A 24,321-nucleotide genomic window follows, 5' to 3' on the forward strand; every position below is an offset into this window, starting at 1 on the left:
AAAAAAAAAAAAAAAAAAAAAAAAAAAAAAAAAAAAAAAAAAAAAAGTTTCAAACTCAATTAACTGTAGAAAATGTACCAGGGTGATAATTATATAATGATGCCTCTGGAGCGACAGATAAGAATTGAATCTTAGTTCTTAGATATTAATGGAGTTAGAAGCCTAGGTATATGGTAATGAAAGGAAGGGAAAAACCAAACCTATGATATACTTTTCTTCTCACCTATCCTTATGTTGTCTTTCTATTGTATGCTCTCCCTGGGATTGAATAAAAGAAGGACATATAAATATAAGAAAGAGATTATAAAATGAGTTTATCTCAGTCATCCACAAAATCTATAGTAGTGAACACGACAAGAAGGTGGAGAAAAGAAATGGAGTTCCAATATTGTCACAATGGAGGAAGAAACATGCCCGCGACACTACTCATCTGCTAAGAATAAACATATGTTAGATAAACTTAATTCACAGTTTACTTTCATTAATGCTTTGCCAAACTGTTATATGACTAAGCTATTACAACTTGGTTATTTACATTTAGTTGTAGCTTTATTTTAAAAATCACATTGTATACTAAAATATTAAAAATTACCTGAAGGGAGTTGATTCAGTAAAGGAAAGTATATGTTTTTAGAAAAGCTTGAACCAGCCCTATGTATTCTATAAATTGCTTTTGAAGGTGCAGTCACATAGGGTGAAGGTGAAGTCACATAGGGCGAAGGTGCGGTTGCATAGGGTGAAGAGTACTCATAAGTTTCCGCTAGAAAAATTTAGAAAATATGTTAGCTGTACAATAGCTGACATCTGTAATTATTTTTAATACACAGTATGCACACAACATCAAAGCATCTACATATATAAAGCAAACATTAAAAAACCTGAAAGGATACATAGACTGCAACAAAATAATGGCAGGGGATTTCAATATCCCCTACTGTTGAATAGGTCATCTAGATGGAAAATAAATAAACACTGACTTGAATTACACATAAGATAAAGCATATTTATCAGACAATTACACAATGTTCTAGCAAATAGTAACAGCATACACATTCTTCTCAAGTGTATATAGAACATTCTCCAGAATAGATCATACATTAGGCCACAAAGAGGTCTTAACAATGTAAGATGAAAATTAAATCAAATATCTTTCCTGACCACAATGGTATAAAACTAGATATTAGTAGAACATAAAGAAACTTAATAGATCTTTGAAACATTAAACAATATGTTCCTGACGAACTATTGCATCAAAGAGGAAATTAAAATATATCTACAGACAAAAGAAAATAAAACATAACATATAAAAACTTACAGGATGCAGCAAAAGTAGTCCTAAGAGGAAAGCTTATAACATTAAATGTCTACGCCATAAAATAAGCATCAAATAAACAACCTAAAATTACACTTCAAAGAAGTAGTAAAAGCAGAATCAAGCATAAAGCTACCAGAAGAAAGAAAATAAAAATCAGAGCAGAAAGAAATAAAATAGAGACTAGAAATGATCAGTTCCGTTTGTCCCAGTCTGCATTCCATTCCTCCAACATCCTGGTTCATTTATTTTTTCATGTGTTTTTTACTGAGAAAATTATAATGCTATTGAATGGTGAAATAGGTGACCTTATTGTATGGATTATTGACTGCCATATTTGCCTTTGTTATTTCCCCCTTTTTGTTAATGGGAGTGTCTTCTGTGGTCTGCCCCTGTCTCACCACTGTTACATTGTGTGTGTGTGCACGTGTATGTGTGTTGTGAGAGACAAGTAACATTTTTAAAAAACTCTGTATCAAAAGAAGCCATATCATAGAAGCTGCCTCTGAAAATGATTATATATCACAATATAATGGTCTTTGGCACTGATGCCAAAATTAGATAAGAATTTGCGGAGTCCTGGGAAGAGCTGATTCTATTTTGCATGTGGGAGAGCCATGAATATTCTCAATCATTAGGAACACTGTGGTGGATTGATTTCAGTGATGGTCTCTGTGTTCTTGCTGATTTATATCAATGTTCTTCCATACTAACTCTGGTGCTAGTTATTGGTGAACACGACAAAAGTAAATGAATGTGAGCAGAGACTGCAAAACTGCTTATACATTCAGTCCTGTTTGAATTCTGCTCTTAGAACTTGAAGACTCCTAGCTAGTTGGCTGGATGCTGAGAAACATGCAGGCAAGTTTACCTCCTGGGCCAAGTATAGCCCCCAAACCACCCTTCTACACTCTGATTTATGATACTGGATCTGGGATTCTACAGATCACATTTTTGCTTTGCAAAGTAGCTCCATGTTAGGCCATGAAATAGGGGGTGCTAAACAGAGGAAGACTGTAAATTTAGAGGAAAAAAGATCTGTTTTTCTCATTTTGTTCCTGGTGGGCTTTGAGAGGTTCCTGCCTCTTTTCAGTTTCTGTGAAGAACATCCCAGTATTGTTTCCTTATCCCAGAAGTAGCAATTCCTCCCATGGCAACAAACAGTTTGCATTTTTTCCCCAGCATCTGCAGAGCGTTTTATTATTCCTCCCCGCTTAGAAACTAGCAGTAGCTGGCCAGTGCCCCCACTTCAGAAGTATGGATCCAAGGTCCTGCCTGAAGAAACAGGAACTCTAGCACTATTCAATCTATACTCTACACAGAGTTCTCCTTCAGTTCTGGGTATGCCAACTTTTTTCTGTAATTGCTTCCTCCAGGTAACCTTAGAATTCTTTGTATACTTTCAGTTACCAAGTTAACAACTTTATACTTAGTCATCTACTTTTTACATTCTTGCTTTCTTTTTGAACAGCCAGTGAAGTTTCTCTTTACTGAACAGGCCCACTCTGTATAGTATTGTCTCAAACAACAGCCAGCCAATTTCTATACATGTGGGCAAATTGATAATTTGACCAAAAATGCGTTAAGTTTGCCCAGCCAAGATGATCATCAGTTATCTTAGTGGTTACTGTTTTATGCTTTAAAACTTAAAGTTTTAGGGTGGATATGGAGTAGTAAAACACTAACAAATATGGAAATAAAAATTAAAATAAGAATCAGATATAATTTAGTAAATTTCAGATGGGTATAAATGAAAAAACAAAAAAAAACCAGCAACCCATATTGCAGATAGTTATGCAGAGAAAAGCATTTCCCTTCAAGATTGCTCATGAAAATGTTAATTTTAATAGCCCTTTAGGAAAGCAATCTGGAAATATCATTTAACATTAAAAATTCATGTGTACTTTAATAAGAAATCTCAATCCTAAAAAATCAATGCTCTTTAATAGAATGATTGAATAAAGTATTCTTATTATGAAGTATCATCCTGCCAATAAAAAGAATGAATTAAAACCATTTTATTTTTAGGCTTGTAAGAATTTTCCTAAGGAATTGCTGAATAAAAAAAGTAAGATGCAAAAAGGATAAATGAAAAAGCATACTTTAAAACTGTTGTAGGTAATTAGAAACTGAATTCATATCTTCATACATAATACTTTACCTTTATTTTCAAAGGGTGATAAATTGATCACTTTTGTTGGGAATTTACTTGGTGTAATTCTCCTAGCAAAGATACCTTCTTGACGTTGTATGGACATATCTTTATGTTTAAATACGTTCACATCTAAAATAAAAATTTAAAAGGAACAGTGCATGAATACTCTTGACTATTTACACACTTGTCCCCAACTCCATGTATCTCTCTTTATTTCTGCATTGGTAATTTTTCTTCCAACATTTTATTAAATGGCAACTTGTCTATTACTTAAATTTCTGTGCAGTCTCTCATCATTGTCTTTGTTTTTCATTCTGTGATAGTATCTTCCTTAATTTCAACGTTTATCCCAACTTCATTTTACTTTGACAAAAGGTTCATTTCTATAATAGATCTGTAGTCTATATTTAAAAGGAAACATTTAGGATGACAGTTTTGGAGATTGGAGGTCTACATGTAAGCCACTGGATCCCCTCACCCCAATTCAAATGTTTATTCGATTTATTTTTCATAAATCCTATTGTTATAAAGTAACATGTATTATGGAAAACATTTATTGAAACAGAGAATTATAAACCTACTTTTAAAATCATTGTCTAGAGGTTTTAAAACTCTCTAGCTAATTTCCCATTGATAATATGAGAGTTTAACTTAATTACAAGAGGAAATTCATGAAGACATTTGCCCATGAAATATTAACATGTAGGTACTGTTGTCATTAAAGATTCATACTTAAGCCCCAGAGAATATAACTAAACTGTAAATATTAGACTTAAAATTATTATTCTTACCATAGTGAGTCCTTGGTTGTGTCTTTGTCTCACCAGTTGTTTTACTTGAACCAATAGCATTTGTCAAGGGTTCTATATCAGTCTCTATAGACATAAAACAGGTTTCAAAACACTTTGTAAGGGAACCACTTATGTTAGATATGTTTTTAGTTCTTTTTTCTTTTGCAATTTCTTTTTCTTTTCTTTGTTTTTAGAGACAGGGTCTCGTTCTGTCACTCAGGCTGGAGTGCAGTGGTGCAAACATGGCTCACTGCAGCTTCAACCTCCTGGACTTAAGTGATTCTCCAGCCTCAGCCCCTCCAAGTAGCTGAGACTATAGGCATGTACCACCACGCCTGGGTAATTTTTGTATTTTTGTAGAGTCAGGGTTTTGCTGTGTTGTCTTTTGAAATTTCTATCTTATTTGCTGATATTTGTATTACCTTCCTTTTCTTCCTTAAGAATAATTTCCTTTAATTCTAAGAACACACTTATACTAAGTGTTTTGAGGTTTTTTTGGCTAAATCGAACAGTTGGGACTCACAAACAGTTATTGTGGCATTCCCTTTTCCTTGGTGTAGGTCACACTTCACTATTTCTTTGCACATTAATAATTTTGCAGAAGATTTGACAGTTTCCATAGTATATTGTAACATCTCCAGATACTGATTTCCTCCTCCTTTATCTGGGGCTTGTCACTGTTCTCTCCTTATTTATTTGCATCGCCATGTGACTGGGCTATTGTACTAAAGTCTCTTGCCTGTAGTGTGAAGTGCTACTGCTGCTCTCCAAGGGGCAGAGCCTTGAACATGTATCCAGTACCTTGGATTTAAAGGGCCATCTTTGAATGTGTCTCTTTACCTTATTTATCTGTTAAGCTGTCTGCCTCTTTCTGCATCATACTGGAGATCAAAGATAATTATATAACTATGTAACATGCTTGCACCAAGATGCAAGCCAGTAGTACAATCTCTGAATTATGTAACGCAAATAAAATACTGTATTGCAGGTGAGATTTTATAGATTTGCCTGACATTTTCATCAAATAGAGGGAATGGATAACCAGTGAAATAATTATCTGTTACACTCCTCTTGTCATCGCAGCCTTTCTGCTTTTGCGAATTAAATATAACTTTCCAGAAACAAAAAGTAAGTAGAATAGCTTTAGAAATGCCTACACTGAGGCTACTCTAAGGCCACTGTAACACTGAATTTTTATGGATTACTTTTCAAATGGATGAGTTTTAATACCAATAATATATTGCTAATGTTCCACTGATAGTATATACTAGATCTTAATTAAAGGATATTCGTGATGATTTTTTCCTATGTAACACTAACATGTAGGCAGTATTGTCATTAAAGTTCTATACTTAATTTAACTCAGGGAACAAATAAAGGTCACAAATATTAGACTCAAAAATTCTTTTTCTTACCCTGGTAACTCTTTAATTGTGTATTGATTGGTCCCTTTATTATATCTCTTCCAATAGCATCTTTTAAGAGTCCTTTATCAGTCTCTATAGAAATTAAACAGATTTCAAAATAATTTATAAGGTAAACATTACCATACATGTGCATATGTGTGTGTTTAACTAATTATAGAAAGATATTCATGAAGAATTTTACCAATGTAATACTATGATATAGGTACCTATGTAATAATAACATGTAGAAACTGTTGTCATTAAAGGTCTCTATTTAATTTAACTCAGGGAACATAAATAGGTTACAAATACTAGACTCAAAAATTATTTTTCTTACCCTGATGACTTTTTAATTGTGCATTGATGGTCCCTTTATGATATCTCTTCCAATAACATTATTGCTATGGAAAGCACTATGATACAGGTTCTGTTATCATTAAAGGTCTATACTTAATTTAACTCAGGGAATATACATAAGCCTAAATATTAGACTTGAAAAATTCTTTCTCTTACCTGGGTGAGTCTTTAGTTGTGTAATGATTGGCCCTAGTATTATACCTCTTCCAATATTATCTGCCAAGAATTCCTTATAGGTCTCTATTGAAATAAAGCAGATTTAAATATATTTTATAAGGTAAACGTTAGCATACCTTTCTCTGTGTGTGTGTGTGTGTGTGTGTGTGTGTGTGTGTGTTTAATTGTGGGAGGATATTCATGAAGAATTTTACCTGTGTAATACTAACATATAGTTACTATTGCCATTAAATGTACATACAATTTAACTCCAGGAATATAAATAAACCATAACCGTTAGTCTTGAAATTGTTTTTTATTACCTGGGTGACTTTTTAATTGTGCCTTCATTGACTCCTTCCTTATACTTCTTCCAATAGCGTATGAAAAGAAGTTCTTATCAATATCTATAAAAATAAAACAGATTTTAATATCATTACCATACTCGTGTGTTTGTGTGTTTAATTATAAAAAGATATTCATAATTTTACCTATGTAACACTTTAATATAGCTACTTTTGTCATTAAAGGTCTATACTTAATTTAACTCAGGGAATATAAATGAGCCATAAATATTAGATGTGAAAAATTCTGTTCCTTACCCTGGTGAGCCCTTAGTTGTACATTGACTGATCCTTTTATTATACCTCTTCCAATAGCATCTGTCAAGTGTTCCTTAGCAGGCTCTATAGAAATAAAACAGATATCAATATATTTTATAAGGTAAACATTACCATATCTCTGCGTGTGTGTGTGTGTTTAATTACAGGAGGATGTTCACTTAGAATTTTACCCATGTCATACTAACATATTGGTACTATTGTCATTAAAGCTTTACGCTTACCTCCAGGAATATAAATAAACCATAAATATTCGTCTTGAATTGTTTTTTTACCTGGGTGACTTTTAAATTGTGTTTTAATTGACCTCTTTATTATCCCTCTTCTAATAGCTCTGCCAAGAGTTCCTTACTAGTTGCTATAGAAATAAAGCAGATTTCAATATATTTTATAAGGTAAATATTTCGTGTGTGTGTGTTGTGTGTGCATGTGTAATACTAGTAATGAGTTTATTATAGTAGAAGAGGCACAATATAATGTCTGATTGCAGTATCAGACATTATATTGCATCACAAAGCAGAATTTGAAGGGCTACTGGCAATCATTTAAACCTATTATATTGAAGTTCCAAGATGTTTCATGATTTGAACATGACCACATCAAGATAATGACAAGCACAAACTGACACTTTATAATTGACTTTACTATATAATGACATCTCTTATGCAAACTAAAATTATCCTAGAAAGTTTATGGTGTAATAGAACTTTAAATTTTACACCAATAGCACTATCTACTGTGGGATATACCTGGTAAGATAAAACACATAATTTTAAAAAATAGTTCAATTTGCAAACCATGGTCTCTACAGTCACAGAGAGAGTTATTTTGGGGCAAAATTCTTTGATTTGTTAAAAAAGACTTCATGTAATTTCTAAGATTTGTAACTGTAAATCAAGTATGTATCAATAATGTAAAAAAATAATTAGATATTTTGTGGAATGTGAAAATGTGACTTTCATATCTTCTTAAGTTTGTAGACTTTGTAGCTGGAGAGGATGAAGCAAGTAAACTTGTAGTAATATCAACGTTGAGATTGCATGACTTCACAATGGAGTTTTCATGTGATTTGAATTTTTTGCTGGATTTGAAAACTACTGACTAGGTCATATAACAGGAAAATTACATGAAAGTTATGAAAGGAGAGTTAATGCTGAAAACGGACAATTAGGATGGGTGATTTGGGTCAACTAAACGACCTAATATTTTGTGAGAGAAAGTTGTTTATGGGAGACTATGTAACTAAAGTTGGAAACCTATAATGACCCAGGTACCATAGAGTGGAAGTTTTGCTCTGAAGAAATGGCTGAGCTCTTGAAAATGTTAAGTATTACAGTGTAACTTTTGAAGCCCAAATATACCACCAGTGAAATCCTAACCAAAGTATGGACCAGTAGAGGCATCATTACCAAAACGAGCCAAGACACATAAGAACATATTTTCTATAAGTACACAGCTATATTTTGTGAACATAAACAGATCTATAGAAACATAAAAATAGGGAATATGAGCAGTCATATTTTAACCTCTCTGATTATCAGTCCAACTAGTACACATAAGAAGGAATGGTTCATTTCAAGTCAGTATGCGAAGACTCTTAGATAAACAGGGAGGCAACAAGAAGACCATTTTAGGGGAGGTAAGGTTAAGCGTTTAGGAAGAGAATCTATGTGCTAAAGTAAGTTACAATCTAGTAACATTCATAAATTTCCTCCCTCACAGTATCCTCTCATTGCTTTAATTCTTTTAAAATATGATTCTGCCTGGAATGCACTGAGATATTTTTACAAAATAACAAACATAACCTGTGATATGCCTATGTAAAATACTCAATGGTTTTAAAGATGTTCACATATTTGTGTAGCTCTGAATAGCCAATTTTAGTTTCTACTTGAGTTTATACTAATCAAATTCCAGTGAGATACAGAAATATTACACCCATATAACATTATTCCCTCTTCAACATTTTTGTGCTACTATTATGTGTATTGCAACTATATACATTAAATACATTGTTATAATTATTTATATAATACTGTGCCTTTTAATTAAGCTAAGAAATAAAAGCAAGTACATATAGTGTTTACCATACTAACAAATACAAATAAATATATATATTTGCATTTATTCCTGTGGATTTGAGTTGCTATCCAGTGTTATTTTATTGTATTTTTGTACATTTTGTCCTTTGTTATGTCTCTTTTGCAAATATTTTCTCCCCCCACCTGTGGCTTGCCTTTTCATTCTCTTGACAGTGTCTCTTGCAGAGCAGAAATTTACAAGTTTCATGTAGTCCAGTTTTATCTTTTATGGACAGTGCCTTTGGTGTCACATCTAAAACGTCATCACCAAACCCAAGGTCATCTAGATTTTCTCCTAGGAGTATTATAGTTTTGTATTTATGTGTGTATTCTATTTTAAGTTAATTTTTATGTAGAGTATAAGGCGTGTGTGTGTGGACTTTTTCTCCTGTGGATGGTTCTGGCACTATTTGTTGAAAAGACTATCTTTTAGCTTTTAAAGGAAAATCGAAAATAGATATTGTTAGGTACTTGGGATAAATGAGTTACTGAAGTGAAGATTTAGATTTGTCCCAGAGTCTCCTAGCAGCCTGGGCAAAAGAGAAATATTTTGGTTGATGCAGTTTTTAAAAGTTTTCATTTTTTTATTTTAGTAGGTTTTTGGGGAACAGGTTGTGTTTGGTTACATGAATAAGTTCTTTACTGCTGACCTGTGAGATTTTGGGGCACCCATCACCTGAGCAGTGCACACTGCACCTAATGTGTAGTCGTGTATCCCTTGCCACCCCCTACAATTTCCTCCAAGTCCCCAAAGTCCAACATATCATTCTTATGCCTTTGTGTCCTCATAGCTTAGCTCCCACATGAGTGAGAACATACAATGTTTGGCTTTCCATTCCTGAATTACTTCACTTAGAATAATAGTCTCCAATTACATTCAGGTTGCTGTGAATGCCATTTTTTTTTCTTTTGCTTTTACTTTAAGTTCTGGGGTACATGTGCAGATCTTGCAGGATTGTTACATAGATATACACATGCCATAGTGGTTTGCTGCCTCCATCCCCCCATCACCTACATTAGGTATTTCTCCTAAAGTTATTCCTCTTCAACCTCCCCACCCCCTGCGATCCCTCTTCAACACCCCCCACCCTCAAACACACCTCAGTGTGTGATGTTCCCCTCCCTGCGTCCATGTGTTCTCATTGTTCAACACCCACCTATGAGTGAGAACATGCAGTGTTTGGTTTTCTGCTCTTGTGTTTGCTGAGAATGATGGTTTCCAGATTCATCCAGGTCCCTGCAAGGAACATCAACTCATCCTTTTTAATGGCTGAAAAGTATTCCATGGTGTCTATATGCCACATTTTCTTCATCCAGTCTATCATTAATGGGCATTTGGGTTGGTTCCAAGTCTTTGCTATTGTAAACAGTGCCTCAATGAACATATGTGTGTGCATGTGTCTTTATAAGAGAACAATTTATAATCCTTTGGGTATATACCCAGTAATGTGATTGCTGGGTCAAATGGTATTTCTAGTTCTAGATCCTTGAGGAATCGCCACACTGTCTTTCACAATGGTTGAACTAATTTATACTCCCAACAACAGTGTAAAAGTGTTTCTTTTTCACCACATCCTCTCCAGCATCTGTTGTCTCCAGATTTTTTAATGGTTGCCATTCTAACTGGCAAGAGATGGTATCTCAATGTGGTTTTGATTTGCATTTCTCTAATGAGCAGTGATGATGAGCATATTTTCATATGTTTGTTGGCTGCAGAAATGTCTTCTTTTGAAAGTGTTTGTTCATATCTTTCACCAATTTTTTGATGGGGTTGTTTGCTTTTTTTCTTGTGTATTTGTTTTAGTTCTTTGTAGATTCTGGATATTAGCCCTTTGTCAGATGAGTAGCTTGCAAAAAATTTTTCCCATTCTGTTGGTTACTGATTCACTCTAATGATTGTTTCTTTTGCTGTGCAGAAGCTCTTAATTGATCCCATTTGTCTATTTTGGCTTTTGTTGCCATTGTTTTTGGTGTTTCAGTCATGAAGTCCTTGCCTATGCCTATGTCCTGAATGGTGTTGCCTAGGTTTTCTTCTATGGTTTTTATGGTGTTAGGTCTCATGTTTAAATCTTTAATCTATCTGGAGTTAATTTTTTTATAAGGTGTAAGGAAGGAATCCAGTTTCAGCTTTCTGCACATGGCTAGCCAGTTGTCCCAACACCATTTATTAAACAGGGAATCCTTTCCCCATTGCTTTTGTCTGGCTTGTCAAAGATCAGATGGCTGTAGTTGTGTGGCATTACTTCTGAGGCCTCTGTTTTGTTTCATTGGTCTATATCTCTGTTTTGGTACCAGTACCATGCTGTTATGATTACTGTAGCCTTGTAGAGTAGTTTGAAGTCAGGTAGCATGATGCCTCCAGCTTTGCTCTTTTTGCTTAGGATTGTCTTGGCTCTATGGGCTCTTTTTTGGTTCAATATGAAGTTTAAGGTGTTTTTTTCCAGTTCTGTGAAGAAGGTCAATGGTAATTTGATGGAGATAGCATGAATCTATAAATTACTTTGGGCAGTATGGCCATTTCCACAATATTCATTCTTCCTAATCTTGAACATGGAATGTTTTTCCATCTGTTGGTATCCTCTCTTATTTCCTTGAGCAGTGGTTTGTAGTTTTCCTTGAAGATGTCCTTCAGGCCCTTTGTTAGTTGTATTCCTAGGTATTTAATTCTCTTTGTAGCAATTGTGAGTGGTTTGGTTTGCTCATGATTTGGCTCTCTGTTTGTCTGTTATTGGTGTATAGGAATGCTTATAATTTTTGCACATTGATTTTGTATCCGAGACATTGCTGAAGTTGCTTATCATTTTAAGGAGATTCTGGACTGAGACTATGCGGTCTTCTAAATATACAATCACATTGTCTACAAATAGATCAATTTGACTTCCTCCTTTCCTAACTGAATACCCTTTATTTCTTTTTCTTGCCTGATTGCTCTGGCTTGAACTTCTAATACTATATTGAATAGTAGCGGTGAGAGAGGGCACCCTTGTCTAGTGCCAGTTTTCAGAGCGAATGCTTCCAGTTTTTGCCCATTCAGTATGAAATTGGGTTTGTCATAAATAGCTTTTATTATTTTGAGATACATTCTGTCGATACCTAGTTTATTGAGAGTGTTTAGCATAAATGGCTGTTGAATTTTCTTGAAGATCTTCTCTGCATCTATTGAAATAATCATGTGGTTTTTGCCTTTGGTTCTGTTTATGTGGTGGATAACGTTTATAGTCTTGCATATGTTAAACCAGCCTTGCATCCCTGGGATGAAGCCTACTTGATCATGGTGGATAATCTTTCTGATTTGCTGTTGCAATCAGTTTGCCAGTATTTTATTGAAGATTTTTGCATCTATGTTCATCATGGATCTTGGCTTGAAGTTTTCTTTTCTTGTTGAGTCTCTGCTGGGTTTTGGTATCAGAATGATGTTGGTCTCATAAAATGATTTGGGAAGAATTCCCTCTTATTGAATTATTTGGAATAGTTTCAGAAGGAGTGGTACCAGCTCCTCTTTGTATGTCTGGTAGAATTTGGCTGTGAACCCATCTGGACCTGGACTTTTTTTGGTTGGTAGGCTATTAATTGCTGCCTCTATTTCAGACCTTGTTATTGGTCTATTCAGGGATTCAATTCTTTCTGGTTTCGACTTGGGAGGGTGTAACTGCACAGGGATTTATTCATTTCTTCTAGATTTACTGGTGTATGTGCAGAGAGTTGTTTGTAGTAATCTCTGATGGTAGTTTGTATTTCTGTGGACTTGGTGGTGATATCCCCTTTATCATTTTTTATTTCATCTATTTGATTCTTCTCTCTTTTCTTTTTTATTAGTCTGGCTAGTGGTCTAACTATTTTGTTGATCTTTTAGAAAATCAGCTCTTGGATTTATTGATTTTTTCGAAGGGTTTTTTGTGTGTCTATCTACTTCAATTCTGCTCTGATCTTACTTATTTCTTGTCTTCTGCTAGCTTTTGAATTTGTTTGATCTTGCTCCTCTAGATCTTTTATTTTTGACATTAGGGTGTCGATTTTATATCTTTCCTCAAGTCTCTGGTGGCCATTTATTGCTATAAATTTCCCTCTAGACACTGCTTTAAATGTGTCCTGGAGTTTCTGGTACATTGCGTCTTCATTCTCATTGGTTTTGAAGAACATATTTATTTCTGCCTTCATTTCATTATTTATCCAGTAGTCATTCAGGAGCAGGCTGTTCTGTTTCCATGTAGTTGTGCGGTTTTGAGTGAGGTTTTTAATCCTGAGTTCTACTTTGATTGCACTGTAGCCTGAGAGACTGGTTGTTATGATTTTCGTTCTTCTGCATTTGCTGAGGAGTGATTTACTTCCAATTATGTGGTCAATTTTAGAGTAAGTGAGATGTGGAGCTGAGAAGAATGTATATTCTGTGGCTTTGTGGGGGAGAGTTATGTAGATGTTAATTAGGTTCTCTTGGTCCAGATCTAAGTTCAAGTCCTGGATATCCTTGTTAATTTTCTGTCTCATTGATCTGTCTAATATTGTCAGTGGACTGTTAAGGTCTCCCATTATTGTGTGGGAGTCTACATCTCTTTGTAGGTTGTTAAGAAGAACTTGCTTTATGTAACTGGGTGCTCCTGTATTGGGTACATATATATTTAGGATAGTTAGCTCTTCTTGTTGCATTGATCCTTTTACTATTATGTAATGCCCTTTGTCTCCTTTGATCTTTGTTGGTTTGAAGTCCATTGTATCAGAGACTAGGATTGCAACCCTGCTTTTTTTTTTTTTCTCTCCATTTGCCTGGTAAATCTTCCTCTATCCCTTTATTTTGAGTCTATGTGTGTCTTTGCACGTGAGATGGGTCTCCTGAATACAGCACACTTATGGGTCCTTGATTTTTTATCCAATATGCCGGTCTGTGTTTTTTGATTGCAGCATTTAGCCCATTTACATTTCAGGTTGATATTGTTATATGTGAATTTGATCCTGCCATTTTGATACTAGCTGGTTGTTTTGCCTGTTAGTTTATACAGTTTCTTCATTGTGTTGATGGTCTTTACTATTTGGTACGTTTTTGCAGTGGCTGGTACTGGTTGTTCCTTCCCATGTTTAGTATTTCTTTCAGATGCTCCTGCAAGGCAGGCTTAGTGCTGACAAAATCTCTCAGCAATTGCTTGCCCATAAAGGATTTTATTTCTCCTTTACTTATGAAGCTTAGTTTGGCTGGATATGAAATTCTGGGTTGAAAGTTCTTTTCTTTAAGGATGTTGAATATTGGCCCCCACACTCTTCTGGCTTGTAGGGTTTCTGCTGAGAGATCTGCTGTGAGTCTGAAGGGCTTCCCTTTGTGGGTAACCTGACCTTTCTTTCTGGCTGCCCTGATCATTTTTTCCTTCATTTCAACCCTGGTGAATCTGAGGATTATGAGCCTTGGGGTTGCTCTTCTTGAGGAATATCTTTGTTGTGTTCTCTGTATTTCCTGGATTTGAATGTTGCCCTGCCTTCCTAGGTTGGGGAAGTTCTCCTGGATAATATCATGAAGAATGTTTTCCAGCCTGGATTTATTCTCACCATCATATTCAGGTACACCAACCAAATGTAGATTAGTTCTTTTTACATAATCCCATATTTCTTGGAGAATTTTTTCATTTCTTTTCACTCTTTTTTTCTCTAATCTTGTCTTTTTGTTTTATTTCATTGGTTTGGTCTTCAGTCTCTCATATCCTTTCTTCTGCTTGATCGATTGAGCTATTCAACTTATGTATGCTTCTCATGCTGTGTTTTTCAGTTCCATCAAGTCATTTATGTTTCTCTCTAAGTTGGTTATTCTAATTAGCATTTTGTTTAACCTTCTTCAAGGTTCTTAGTTTCTTTGCATTGGATTAGAACATGTTTCTTTAGTTCAGAAAAGTTTATTATAATCCATCTTCTGAAGCCTGCTTCTGTCAATTCATCAGACTCATTCTCCATCCAGATTTTTCTCTTGCTGGCGAGGAGTTGTGATCCCTTGAAGGAGGAGAGGCATTCTGGTTTTCAGTGATTTCAGCCTTTTTGCACTGGTTTCTCCCCATCTTCGTGGATTTATCTACCTTTGGTCTTTGAAGTTGGTTACTTTTGGATGGGGGTCTCTGAGTGGATGTCTTTCTGTTGATGTTGAAGCTATTTCTGTTTTTTAGTTTTCCTTCCAACAATCAGGCCCCTCTGCTGCAGGACTCCTGGTGGTCCACTCCACACCCTGCTTGCCTAGGAATTACCTGTGAGGACTGCAGAACGGTAAGAGTTGCTGCCTGTTCCTTCTGTTCATACCTTTGTCCCAGAAGGGTGCCCAACAGATATCAGCCAGAAGTCTCCTTTATGATGTGCCTCTTTGGATATACAGGGGTCTGGGAGCCACTTGAGGAGGCAGTCTGTCCCTTATCAGAGCTCAAGTGCTGTGCTCAGAGCTCTGTTTTTCTGTTCAGAGCTGCTGGGCAGAGATGTTTAAGTCTGCTGCAGTAGAACTCACAACTGCCTCTTTTCCCATGTCCTCTGTCCCAGGAAGGTGGAGCTTTATTTATAAGTCCCTGACGTGTTGCTTCCTTTTTTCAGAGATGCCCTTCTCAGCAAGAAGGGAGTCTGACAGTCACAGTCTGCCTGCAGAGATGTTGCTGAGCTGCCGTGGGCTCTGTCCGGCTGCTGTGTAAAGGTCCTTGCAGTCTTGTTTACACAAGTAAGGTTAGAACTGCCTCAGTAATGGCAGACGGCCTCAGTAATGGCAGACTGCCTCGGTAATGGTGGATTGCCTGGGTAATGGTGGACTGCTTCAGTAATGATGGACTGCCTAGGTAACAGTAGACTGCCTTGGTAATGGCAGACACCCTTCCCCCCATGGAGCTCGAGGGTCCTGCGTCGAACTCAAATTGCTGTACTGGCTGCAAAACTTTCAAGCCAGTGCATTTAATATTGCTGGTCCTGTGGGGGTGGGACCTGCTGAGCCAGATCACCTGGCTTCCTGCCTTCAGCCCCCTCTTTTTGAGGGGAATGTGCAGCTCTGTCTTGCAGGTCTTCCAGGTGCCAGTTAAAATGGCTGCCCATATTTGTGTGGGTTTTTGTGCTGGAAACAGTACTTTTCAACCAGTGGGAATCTACTGGTCTGTGGGCCGTAAAGACCATAGGAGAAGTGCAGTATCTGAACCAGAGTGCCAGAGTGGCTGGAGAAGCCCCCCGTGGCCTCCATCGGGTAGGAGGGGGGTCCTCCAGTTTGCTACACTTCCCAGGTGAGGCAGCACCACACCCTGCCTTGGCTTGCCCTCCTTGGGCTACACCTACTGTCCAACTAGTCCTATTGAGATGTACCTGGTACCTCGGTTGGAAATGTGGCAATCACTCACCCTCTATGTCACTCTCTTTGGGAACTGTGCTCCGGAGCTGTTCCTATTTGGCCATCTTGGCAGAGCTCCAAATTGTTTATATTTTGTTTCTTTTTATGGCAAAGTAGTATTCCATGGTATATATATACACCACATTTGCTTTATCCACCACATTTTCTTTATCCACTCATTGACTGATGGGCATTTGGGCTGATTCCATATTTTTGCAATGGCAAATTTTACTGCTATAACATGTGTGTGCAAGTATCTTTTTGTATAATGATTTCCTTTTCTCTGGGTAGATACCTAGTAGTGGGATTGCTGGATCAAAGTGTAGATCTACTTTTAGTTTTTAAGCAATCTCCACGCTGTTTTCCATAGTGGTTGTACCAGTTTACATTCCCTCCAACCTTGTAAAAATGTTTCCTTTTCACTACATCCATGCCAACATCTATTATTTTCTGATTATGGCCATTCTTGCAGGAATGAGGTGGTATCACATTGTGATTTTGATTTGCATTTCCCTGATAATTAGTGATGTTGAGCATTTTTCCATATGCTTGTTGGCCATTTGCATATACCATGCACATCTTATTTTGTGAATTGTCTATGTATGTCCTTAGCTTGCTTTCTGATGGAATTACTTGTTTTGTTCTTGCTAATTTGTTTCAGTTCCTTGTAGATTCTGAATATTAATCCTTTGCCAGATGTATAGATTGTGAGGATTTTCTCCCATGCTGTGGGTTGTCTCTTTACTCAGCTGATTGTTTCTTTTCCTATACAGAAGCTTTTTAATTTACTTAAGTCCCGTCTATTTACTTTTTTTTTTTTTTATTTACTTTTAGGTTCTTGGTCATGAAGTCTTTGCCTAAGCCAATGTCTAGAAGGGTTTTTCTGATGTTATCATCTAGAATCTTTATTGTTTCAGGCCTCAGATTTAAGTCTTTGATCCATCTTAAGTTGATTCTTGTATAAAGTGAAAGATGAGGATTGAGGATCCAATTTCATTGTCATATATTAGGCTTGCCAACTATCCCAGCACCATTTGTTGAATAGGGTGTCCTTTCCACACTTTATGTTTTACTTTGCTTTGTCAAAGATCAGTTGATTATTTGACTTTATTTCTGGTTCTCCATTCTGTACCATTGGTCTATATACCTATTTTTATACCAGTATCATGCTGTTTTGGTGACTATAGCCTTACAGTATAGTTTGAAGTTGGGTGATGTGATGCCTCCAGGTTTCTTTTTGCTTAGTTTTACTTTGTCTATGTGGGCTCTTTTTTGGTTCCATATGAATTTTAGAATTATTTTTTCTAGTTCTGTGAAGAATGATGGTGGTATTTTTATGGGAATTGTACTGAATTTGTAGATTGCTTTTAGCAGTATGGTCATTTGTATCATTTGTGATTTCTTTCAGCAGTGTTTTGTAGTTTTTGTTGTAGTGGTCATTCGTGTCCTTGGTTAAGTGTATTCCTATGGTTGGTTGGTTGGTTTGTTTGTCCAGCTATTGTGAAAAGAGTTGAGTTATTGATTTGATATTCTCAGTTTGCTCACTGTTGGTGTACAGCAGCACTGCTTATTTGTGTATGTTAACTTTGTATCCTGAAACTGCTGAATTTATTCAAAAAAGCTCCAGGAGATTTTTGGCTGTTTTAGTTTCTTTCTAGGTATATGATAATATCATCAGCAAACAGTGACAGTTTGGTTTCCTCTTTACCAATCTGGATGCCCTTTATTTTCTTCTCTTGTTTGATTGCTCTGGCTAGGACTTCCAGTATTATGTTGATTAGAAATGGTGAGACGCATCCTTGTCTTGCTCCAGTTCTCAGGGTGAATGCTTTCAACTTTTCCCCATTCATTATAATGTTGGCTGTGGGTTTGTCATAGATAGCTTTTATTACCTTAATTATGTCCCTTTTATGCCAATTTTGCTGAGGGTTTTAATCATAAGGGATGCTGGATTTTGTCAAATGTTTCTTCTGCATCTATTGAGATGATCATGTGATTTTGTTTTTAATTCTGTTTATGTGGTGTATGCACATTTATTGACTTGCATTCCTGGCATAAAACCCACTAGATCATGGTGGATTATCTTTTTGATATGCTCTTGGATTTGGTTTGCTAGTATTCCATTGACGAATTTTGCATCTATGTTGATCAGGGATATTGGCCTGTAGTAGTAGTAGTAGTTGTTGTTGTTGTTATGTATTTTTCTGGTTTTGGTATTAGGATGATACTGGCTTCATAGAATTATGTAGGGAGGATTCCCTCTTTCTGTACTATTATTATTATTTTTTGCAATAATGTCAATACAATTGGTACCAATTCTTCGAATGTCAGATAGAGTTCAACTGTGAATTCATTTGGTCCTAAACTTTTTTTTGTTGCAATTTTAAAATTACCATTTCAATCTTGCTACTTGTTATTAGTCTGTTCAGAGATTCTATACCTTCCTGGTTTAATCTAGGGGGATTGTATATGTCCAGGAATTTATCCATCTTCTCACTCATAGGCGGGTGTTAAACAATGAGAACACATGGACACAGGGAGGGGAGCACTACACACTGGGGTCAGTTGGGGGGAAATAGGGGAGGGACGGTGGGGGGTGGGAAGCTGGGGAGAGATAGCAAGGTGAGAAATGCCAGATGTAGGTGATGGGGAGGAAGGCAGCAAATCACACTGCCACGTGTGTTCCTATGCAACAATTTTGCATGTTCTTCACATGTACCCCAAAACCTAAAATGCAATAAAATAAATGGGAAAAAAAAATTTATCCATCTTCTCTAAGTTTCCTAGTTTATGTGGGTAAATGTGTTCAGAGTAGCCTTGAATAATGTTTTGTATTATTTCTGTGGTATCAGTTGTAATATCTCCTGTTTTGTTTCTAATTGGGCTTATTTGGGACTTCTTTTCTTGGTTAATCTTGCTAATGGTCTATCGATTTTATTTATCTTTTCAAATAATCAGCTTTTTGTTTCATTTATCTTTTGTATTTTTTTTTTCATTCTCATTTAGTTCTACTCTGATCTTTGTTATTTCTTTTCTTCTGCTGGGTTTGGGTTTGGGTTTGGAATGCTCTTGTTTCTTTAGTTCCATGAGGTGTGACCTTAGATTGTCTACTCATGCTCTTTCAGATTTTTTGATTTAGACATTTAATGCTATGAACTTTCCTCTTAGCAACGCTTTTGCTATATTCCAGAGGTTTTGATAGGTTGTGCCACTATTATCGTTCAATTCAAATAATTTTTAAATTTCCATCTTGATTTCACTGTTGATCCAATGAACATTCGGGAGCAGACTATCTGATTTCCATGTATTTACTTGGTTTTGAGGGTTCCTTTTGGAGTTGATTTTTGATTTTATTCCACTGTGGTCTGAGAGAGTACTTGATATAATTTCAGTTTTCTTAAATTTGCTGAGACTTTTTTTGGATCTGTTGTATGGTCTACCTTGGAGAATGTTCCATGTGCTGATAAATAGAATGTATATTCTGCATTTCTTGAGTAGAATGTTCTGTAGATATCTGTTAAGTCCATTTGTTGTAGGGTAGAGTTCAAGTTCATTCTTTCTTTGTTGACTTTCTGTCTTGATGACTAGCCTTGTGCTATCAGTAGAGTATTAAAATCCCCCACTATTATTGTGTTATCTCATTTTCTAAGTCTAGTAGTAATTGTTTTTATAAACTTGGTATCTCCAGTTTTAGGTGCATATATATTTAGAATTGTGATATTTTCCTGTTGGACTAGTTCTTTTATCATTCTATAATGTCTCTCTTTGTCATTTTTAACTGCTGTTGCTTTAAGATTTGTTTGTCTGATATAAGAATAGCTACTCCTGCTTGCTTTTGGTGTCCATTTCCACAGAATATCTTTTTCCACACCTTTACCTTAAGTTTATGTGAGTCCTTGTAAGTTCAGTCTCCTGAAGACAACAGAAACTTGGTTGGTGAATTTTTATCTATTCCGCCATTCTGTATCTTTTAAGTGGAGCATTTAGGCCACTTATATTTAATGTTAGTATTGAGATGTGAGGTACTATTTCATTCATTGTACCATTTGCAGTCTGAATATCTTGTTTTTCTTCTCCACTGTGTTAATTGTTATATGGGTCCTGTGAGATTTATGCTTTAAGGAGATTCTATTTTGGTGTATTTTGAGAGTTTGTTTCAAGATTTAGAGCTCCTTTCGGCAGTTTTTGTAGTGCTGGCTAGGTAGTGGCAAATTCTCTCAGCATTTGCTGTCTGGAAAAGATTGTACATTTTCTTTCATTTATGAAGCTCAGTTTCAGTGAATACAAAATTTTTGGCTGATAATTGTTTTGTTTAAGGAGGGTAAAAATAGAACCCGAATCCCTTTTAATTTGTAGCGTTTCTGCTGAGATGACTGCTGTTAATCTGACAGGTTTTCCTTTATAGGTTACCTGATGTTTTTGCCTGACAGGTTTTAGGATTCTTTCCTTGACTTTAGATAATCTGATGACTATGTGCCTACATGAAGAGATTTTTGTGATGAATTTGCCAGGTGTTCTTTGAGGTTGTTGTGTTTAGATGTCTAGAACTCTAGGAAGGTTAGAGAAGTTTTTCTTGATTATTCTCTCAAATATGTTTTCCAAACTTTTCTATTTATCTTTTTCTCAGGAACTCCAATTATTCTCAGGTTTAGACTGTTGGATACAATAAGTTGTAAATTTCTCATTAAAGAATCAGTATGTCAGTATATTCAGTTCTTTGTTCTGAATTTTCAAGTTTAACTTCCATGTAGTTTCAGTAAACAACCTTTTCTACTAGTTCTAACCAGTAGTTCTCATCTGTTCCCCTGGTCCTCTGCTCCGTCCTGACTCATCCTGGTTATCTGCTCCACTTACCTCTCTTCCTTGACTCATCCTGGTCACCTGCTTTGACCTGAGTCACTTCTGGTAAACTGCTCTGATCTGAGTCACCTTTAGTTACTTGTTCCATAACCATTTTTCCTGACAAACCACTCACCCTGCCACTCTGGCTCATACCCCTGCTCTCTTTATAATAGCCACTCAGAATTAGCTTAGACTGTGTGATATAACCCTAGCCAATAGGGGAGCAACACAGCAGTAGGGGCTGCATCAGAGGATAAGAACCTCTTCCTCTCCCCTGTTCAGGTGTGCCTTGTCATTGCTACATCCATGAGATGCACCCTTCTATAGAAATAAATTGCCTTGCTGACAGAATTTATATTTGAGTGCTATTTATTTTGAGTCATTGAAATTTTACATATAACAACCTGGTGGCTTGTAAAGGAAAAAACCATTCTTCTCTGGGTGGTTTGAAGTCCTCTCTTGTGAGGAGACTTGTCCTGCTACCTCATTGCAGCAGCCTTGGGGTAAGGGATCCAGACCCACTTGGTGTGATGAACAAGCCCAGACTCTCAGCAATGAGGAAAAAAAGAAAATCCTACAAATACCACAGCAACCAGGCAACTCTGTGCACAGACCAAGGAAAAGATGCTGTGGGAGCTGAGCTGATAAAGCATTTCCCTGGTGGTTGGGACCAAGGTAAGAAAAGACCCAGGGGGTGGACATTAAAGTTTTCCTTGGTTGGAACATACCAAGGCAAGAAAATCTGCAGGGGGTGTGAAGTATTCCTTGGTTGGGGTGGCTTGGAGGTTAAAAAGAGGTGAGACATCTCCATTAGAGGGGACTGAACCAAACACAAACCTCCAATAGAAGAGAGGTGAAAATTTTCCAGTAGGGGAAATTGGGCCTCACCCAAAAGGCAAGAAATTTCCAGTAAGAGAAATTGTACCTTACCCCAAAACCATCAAGATGGGAAATACCCCAAGCAAGACAGGGAGCAAGAAGGATAAAAATAGTAACAAGGATATCACCCTTGATAGTCCCCTAGGTTTCATGTTAAAATAATGGAAGGATAATAAAATGACTAAACATAAGAAAAGAAACACATGACAAAATACTGCTGTTTCATTTGGGTTCAGCGATCCAGCCTCAAACCCTCAATCTTCTGGCCAAAGTTTGGGTAGAACGAGGATGTAATGTGTCAGCTTCTAATCCAATATGTTAATGATAGAAGTCCAGTGTCTCAAGAAGAACTGGACCATGCTCTTTGTTGGAGGCAGGGACCTATCCCCACCTTTCCCTTAAAAACAAATAGGGAATAATCCAACCTGGTACCTCAAAATGAAAAGTCACAGGAGCCAGTTCCCATGCCTAAAGACTCCAGTTCATGGGATCCCCTAGATTATCTTTCCTTTCTCAGTGTCCCCTGTTCTTCCCACCAGGCAGCCACTGCCACCTCAGATCTCATTTTAAATCCTTCCTCTGCTCATATTATCCTTTTTCCTTATAACCCTGACTCTTGGGAATTACCATCCCCTGAGCCTGTTCCCTCCTAACCTAAACAACCCTCTCTAAAAGAACTCCAGCATGAGGTAGAACAATGTAAAGAAGATGTTCAGAATTTCCCATTTCCCTCCACACCTAAAGAGTCAGCCCTGACTCTCTTCCCTTTGAAAGTGGTACCACAAAGAGGGGGAGCCATTGGCTTTGTAAATGTCCCCTTAACCAGTTCAGAGGCCAGAATTCAAAAAAGGAGCTTAAGCCACTACTAAATGACCCTTACGGAGTGGCACATCAAATTGATCAGTTCTTAGGACCTCAGTTACACACTTGGGGCAAGTTAATGTCCATCTTGGGTATCCTCTTTTCAAGGAAAGAAAGGAGTATGATTCATAGGGCTGCTATGGCAGTTTGGGAACGTGAACATACTCCTGGTCAAAACATTCCTACTGCAGACCAGAAATTTCCCGACACCCTAGTGGGACAATAACAATACAGATCACTGGGAAAACATGCAGGACCTAAGGGAGATGATAATAAAAGGAATTCTGGAATCAGTACCCCCAACCCAAAATTTTTCTAAAGCATTTGATATACAAAAGAAAAAGGATGAAGGGTCTAAGAGTTCCCTAGACAGACTGAGGGAGCAAATGAGGCAATATGTAGGCCTTGATTTGGATGATCCCTTTGGGCAAGGACTGTTGAAACTTCAATTTGTCACTAAAAGTTGGCCAGACATTTCAAAAAAATTACAAAAGATAGAAAACTGGGAAGGCCGTCCCCTAAGGGAGCTTCTCAGGGAAGCTCAGAAGGTATATGTGAGGAGAGACAAAGAAAAGCAAAAACAGAAGACAAAACTTATGTTAACCACCTTCCAACAGATGGCTCCAAACCCATATACTTCTAAACAGAGCTTCCAGAGAGCCAGAAACTATAAAGGGTCCAAACCCTCCTTTAAATGACCCCAGCCTCCATCTGGAGGACCAAGGCCCTCATTTACCAGACACCCTAAAGAGTATGAGGGAGCAAGATCAAAGAATCCCAGACTAAAAGGGAGGAAGAAGAAGGGAAAGATAGGTGCTATATATGTGGAAGAAAAGGTCACTTCAAGAGAGAATGTCCCAAACTAAGAAAGGAGAAAGAAGCCCTTCCACTCATGACTTTCAGGGAAGAGTGGAGGGGTTACGGGCTCTGTCTCTTTTATCTTGAGTCCCACCAGGAGCCCTTGATAAATTTAGAGGTAAGACCTAACGTGAGTTTATCACCTTTTTAGTCGATTCAGGGGCCGTTCATTCCTCTGTTTGTGCCCCCCTGTCTAATGTTGTCTGCTCCTCAGAAGAACTTTTAGTCTCTAAGGTAAAAAGTGAAGGATTTAAAACAAAAATTTTAGAAAGCACAGACGTCAGATATAGGGATCACTTAGCTCATATTCAGTTCTTGTTAATCCCTGAAGCAGGGACTAAGTTATTGGGGAGGGATTTAATGTTAAAGTTGAGCATAGGTCTACAAGTTAGCCCAAGAGGATCCCTCACCTCATTAAATCTATTCACCACTGCAGGTGAAAAATAATTAATCCTAATGTCTGTTCCAAAGAAGGGAACTGAGGAAACTCTGAGTCCCTCCAATCTACATCAAGCTAAAAACCCCTAGAGAAGTAGTAAGAAGGAAGCAATACCCTATTCCCCTAGAGTGCAGGATAGGGTTGAAACCTATAATTGAAGGCCTTTTTAAATATGGGCTTCTCAAGCCCTGTATGACCCCTTATAACATCCTGATATTGCCAGTCAAGAAATCAGACGGGTCA

At 36.8% G+C, this 24,321-nt stretch overlaps 1 protein-coding gene across 1 annotated transcript in view; it reads right to left on the reverse strand.

Annotated features, from left to right (window-relative positions):
* The window catches only part of CCDC7 (coiled-coil domain containing 7), a 394,100-nt gene that overhangs the window by 18,259 nt on the left and 351,520 nt on the right, over window positions 1–24,321 (reverse strand). The window contains exons 34-40 of the mRNA XM_032259671.1: window positions 6,780–6,863; window positions 6,501–6,584; window positions 6,178–6,261; window positions 5,674–5,757; window positions 4,259–4,342; window positions 3,474–3,596; window positions 593–760 (exon numbers count right to left, since the gene is read on the reverse strand). Of these exons, the coding sequence (XP_032115562.1) occupies window positions 593–760; window positions 3,474–3,596; window positions 4,259–4,342; window positions 5,674–5,757; window positions 6,178–6,261; window positions 6,501–6,584; window positions 6,780–6,863 (711 nt within the window). The remainder of the gene's footprint in view (window positions 1–592; window positions 761–3,473; window positions 3,597–4,258; window positions 4,343–5,673; window positions 5,758–6,177; window positions 6,262–6,500; window positions 6,585–6,779; window positions 6,864–24,321) is intronic.

This window comes from Sapajus apella, unplaced genomic scaffold, assembly GCF_009761245.1.
Source record: "Sapajus apella isolate SASKATOON/1434 unplaced genomic scaffold, GSC_monkey_1.0 scaffold111, whole genome shotgun sequence".
Lineage (NCBI taxonomy): Eukaryota > Metazoa > Chordata > Mammalia > Primates > Cebidae > Sapajus > Sapajus apella.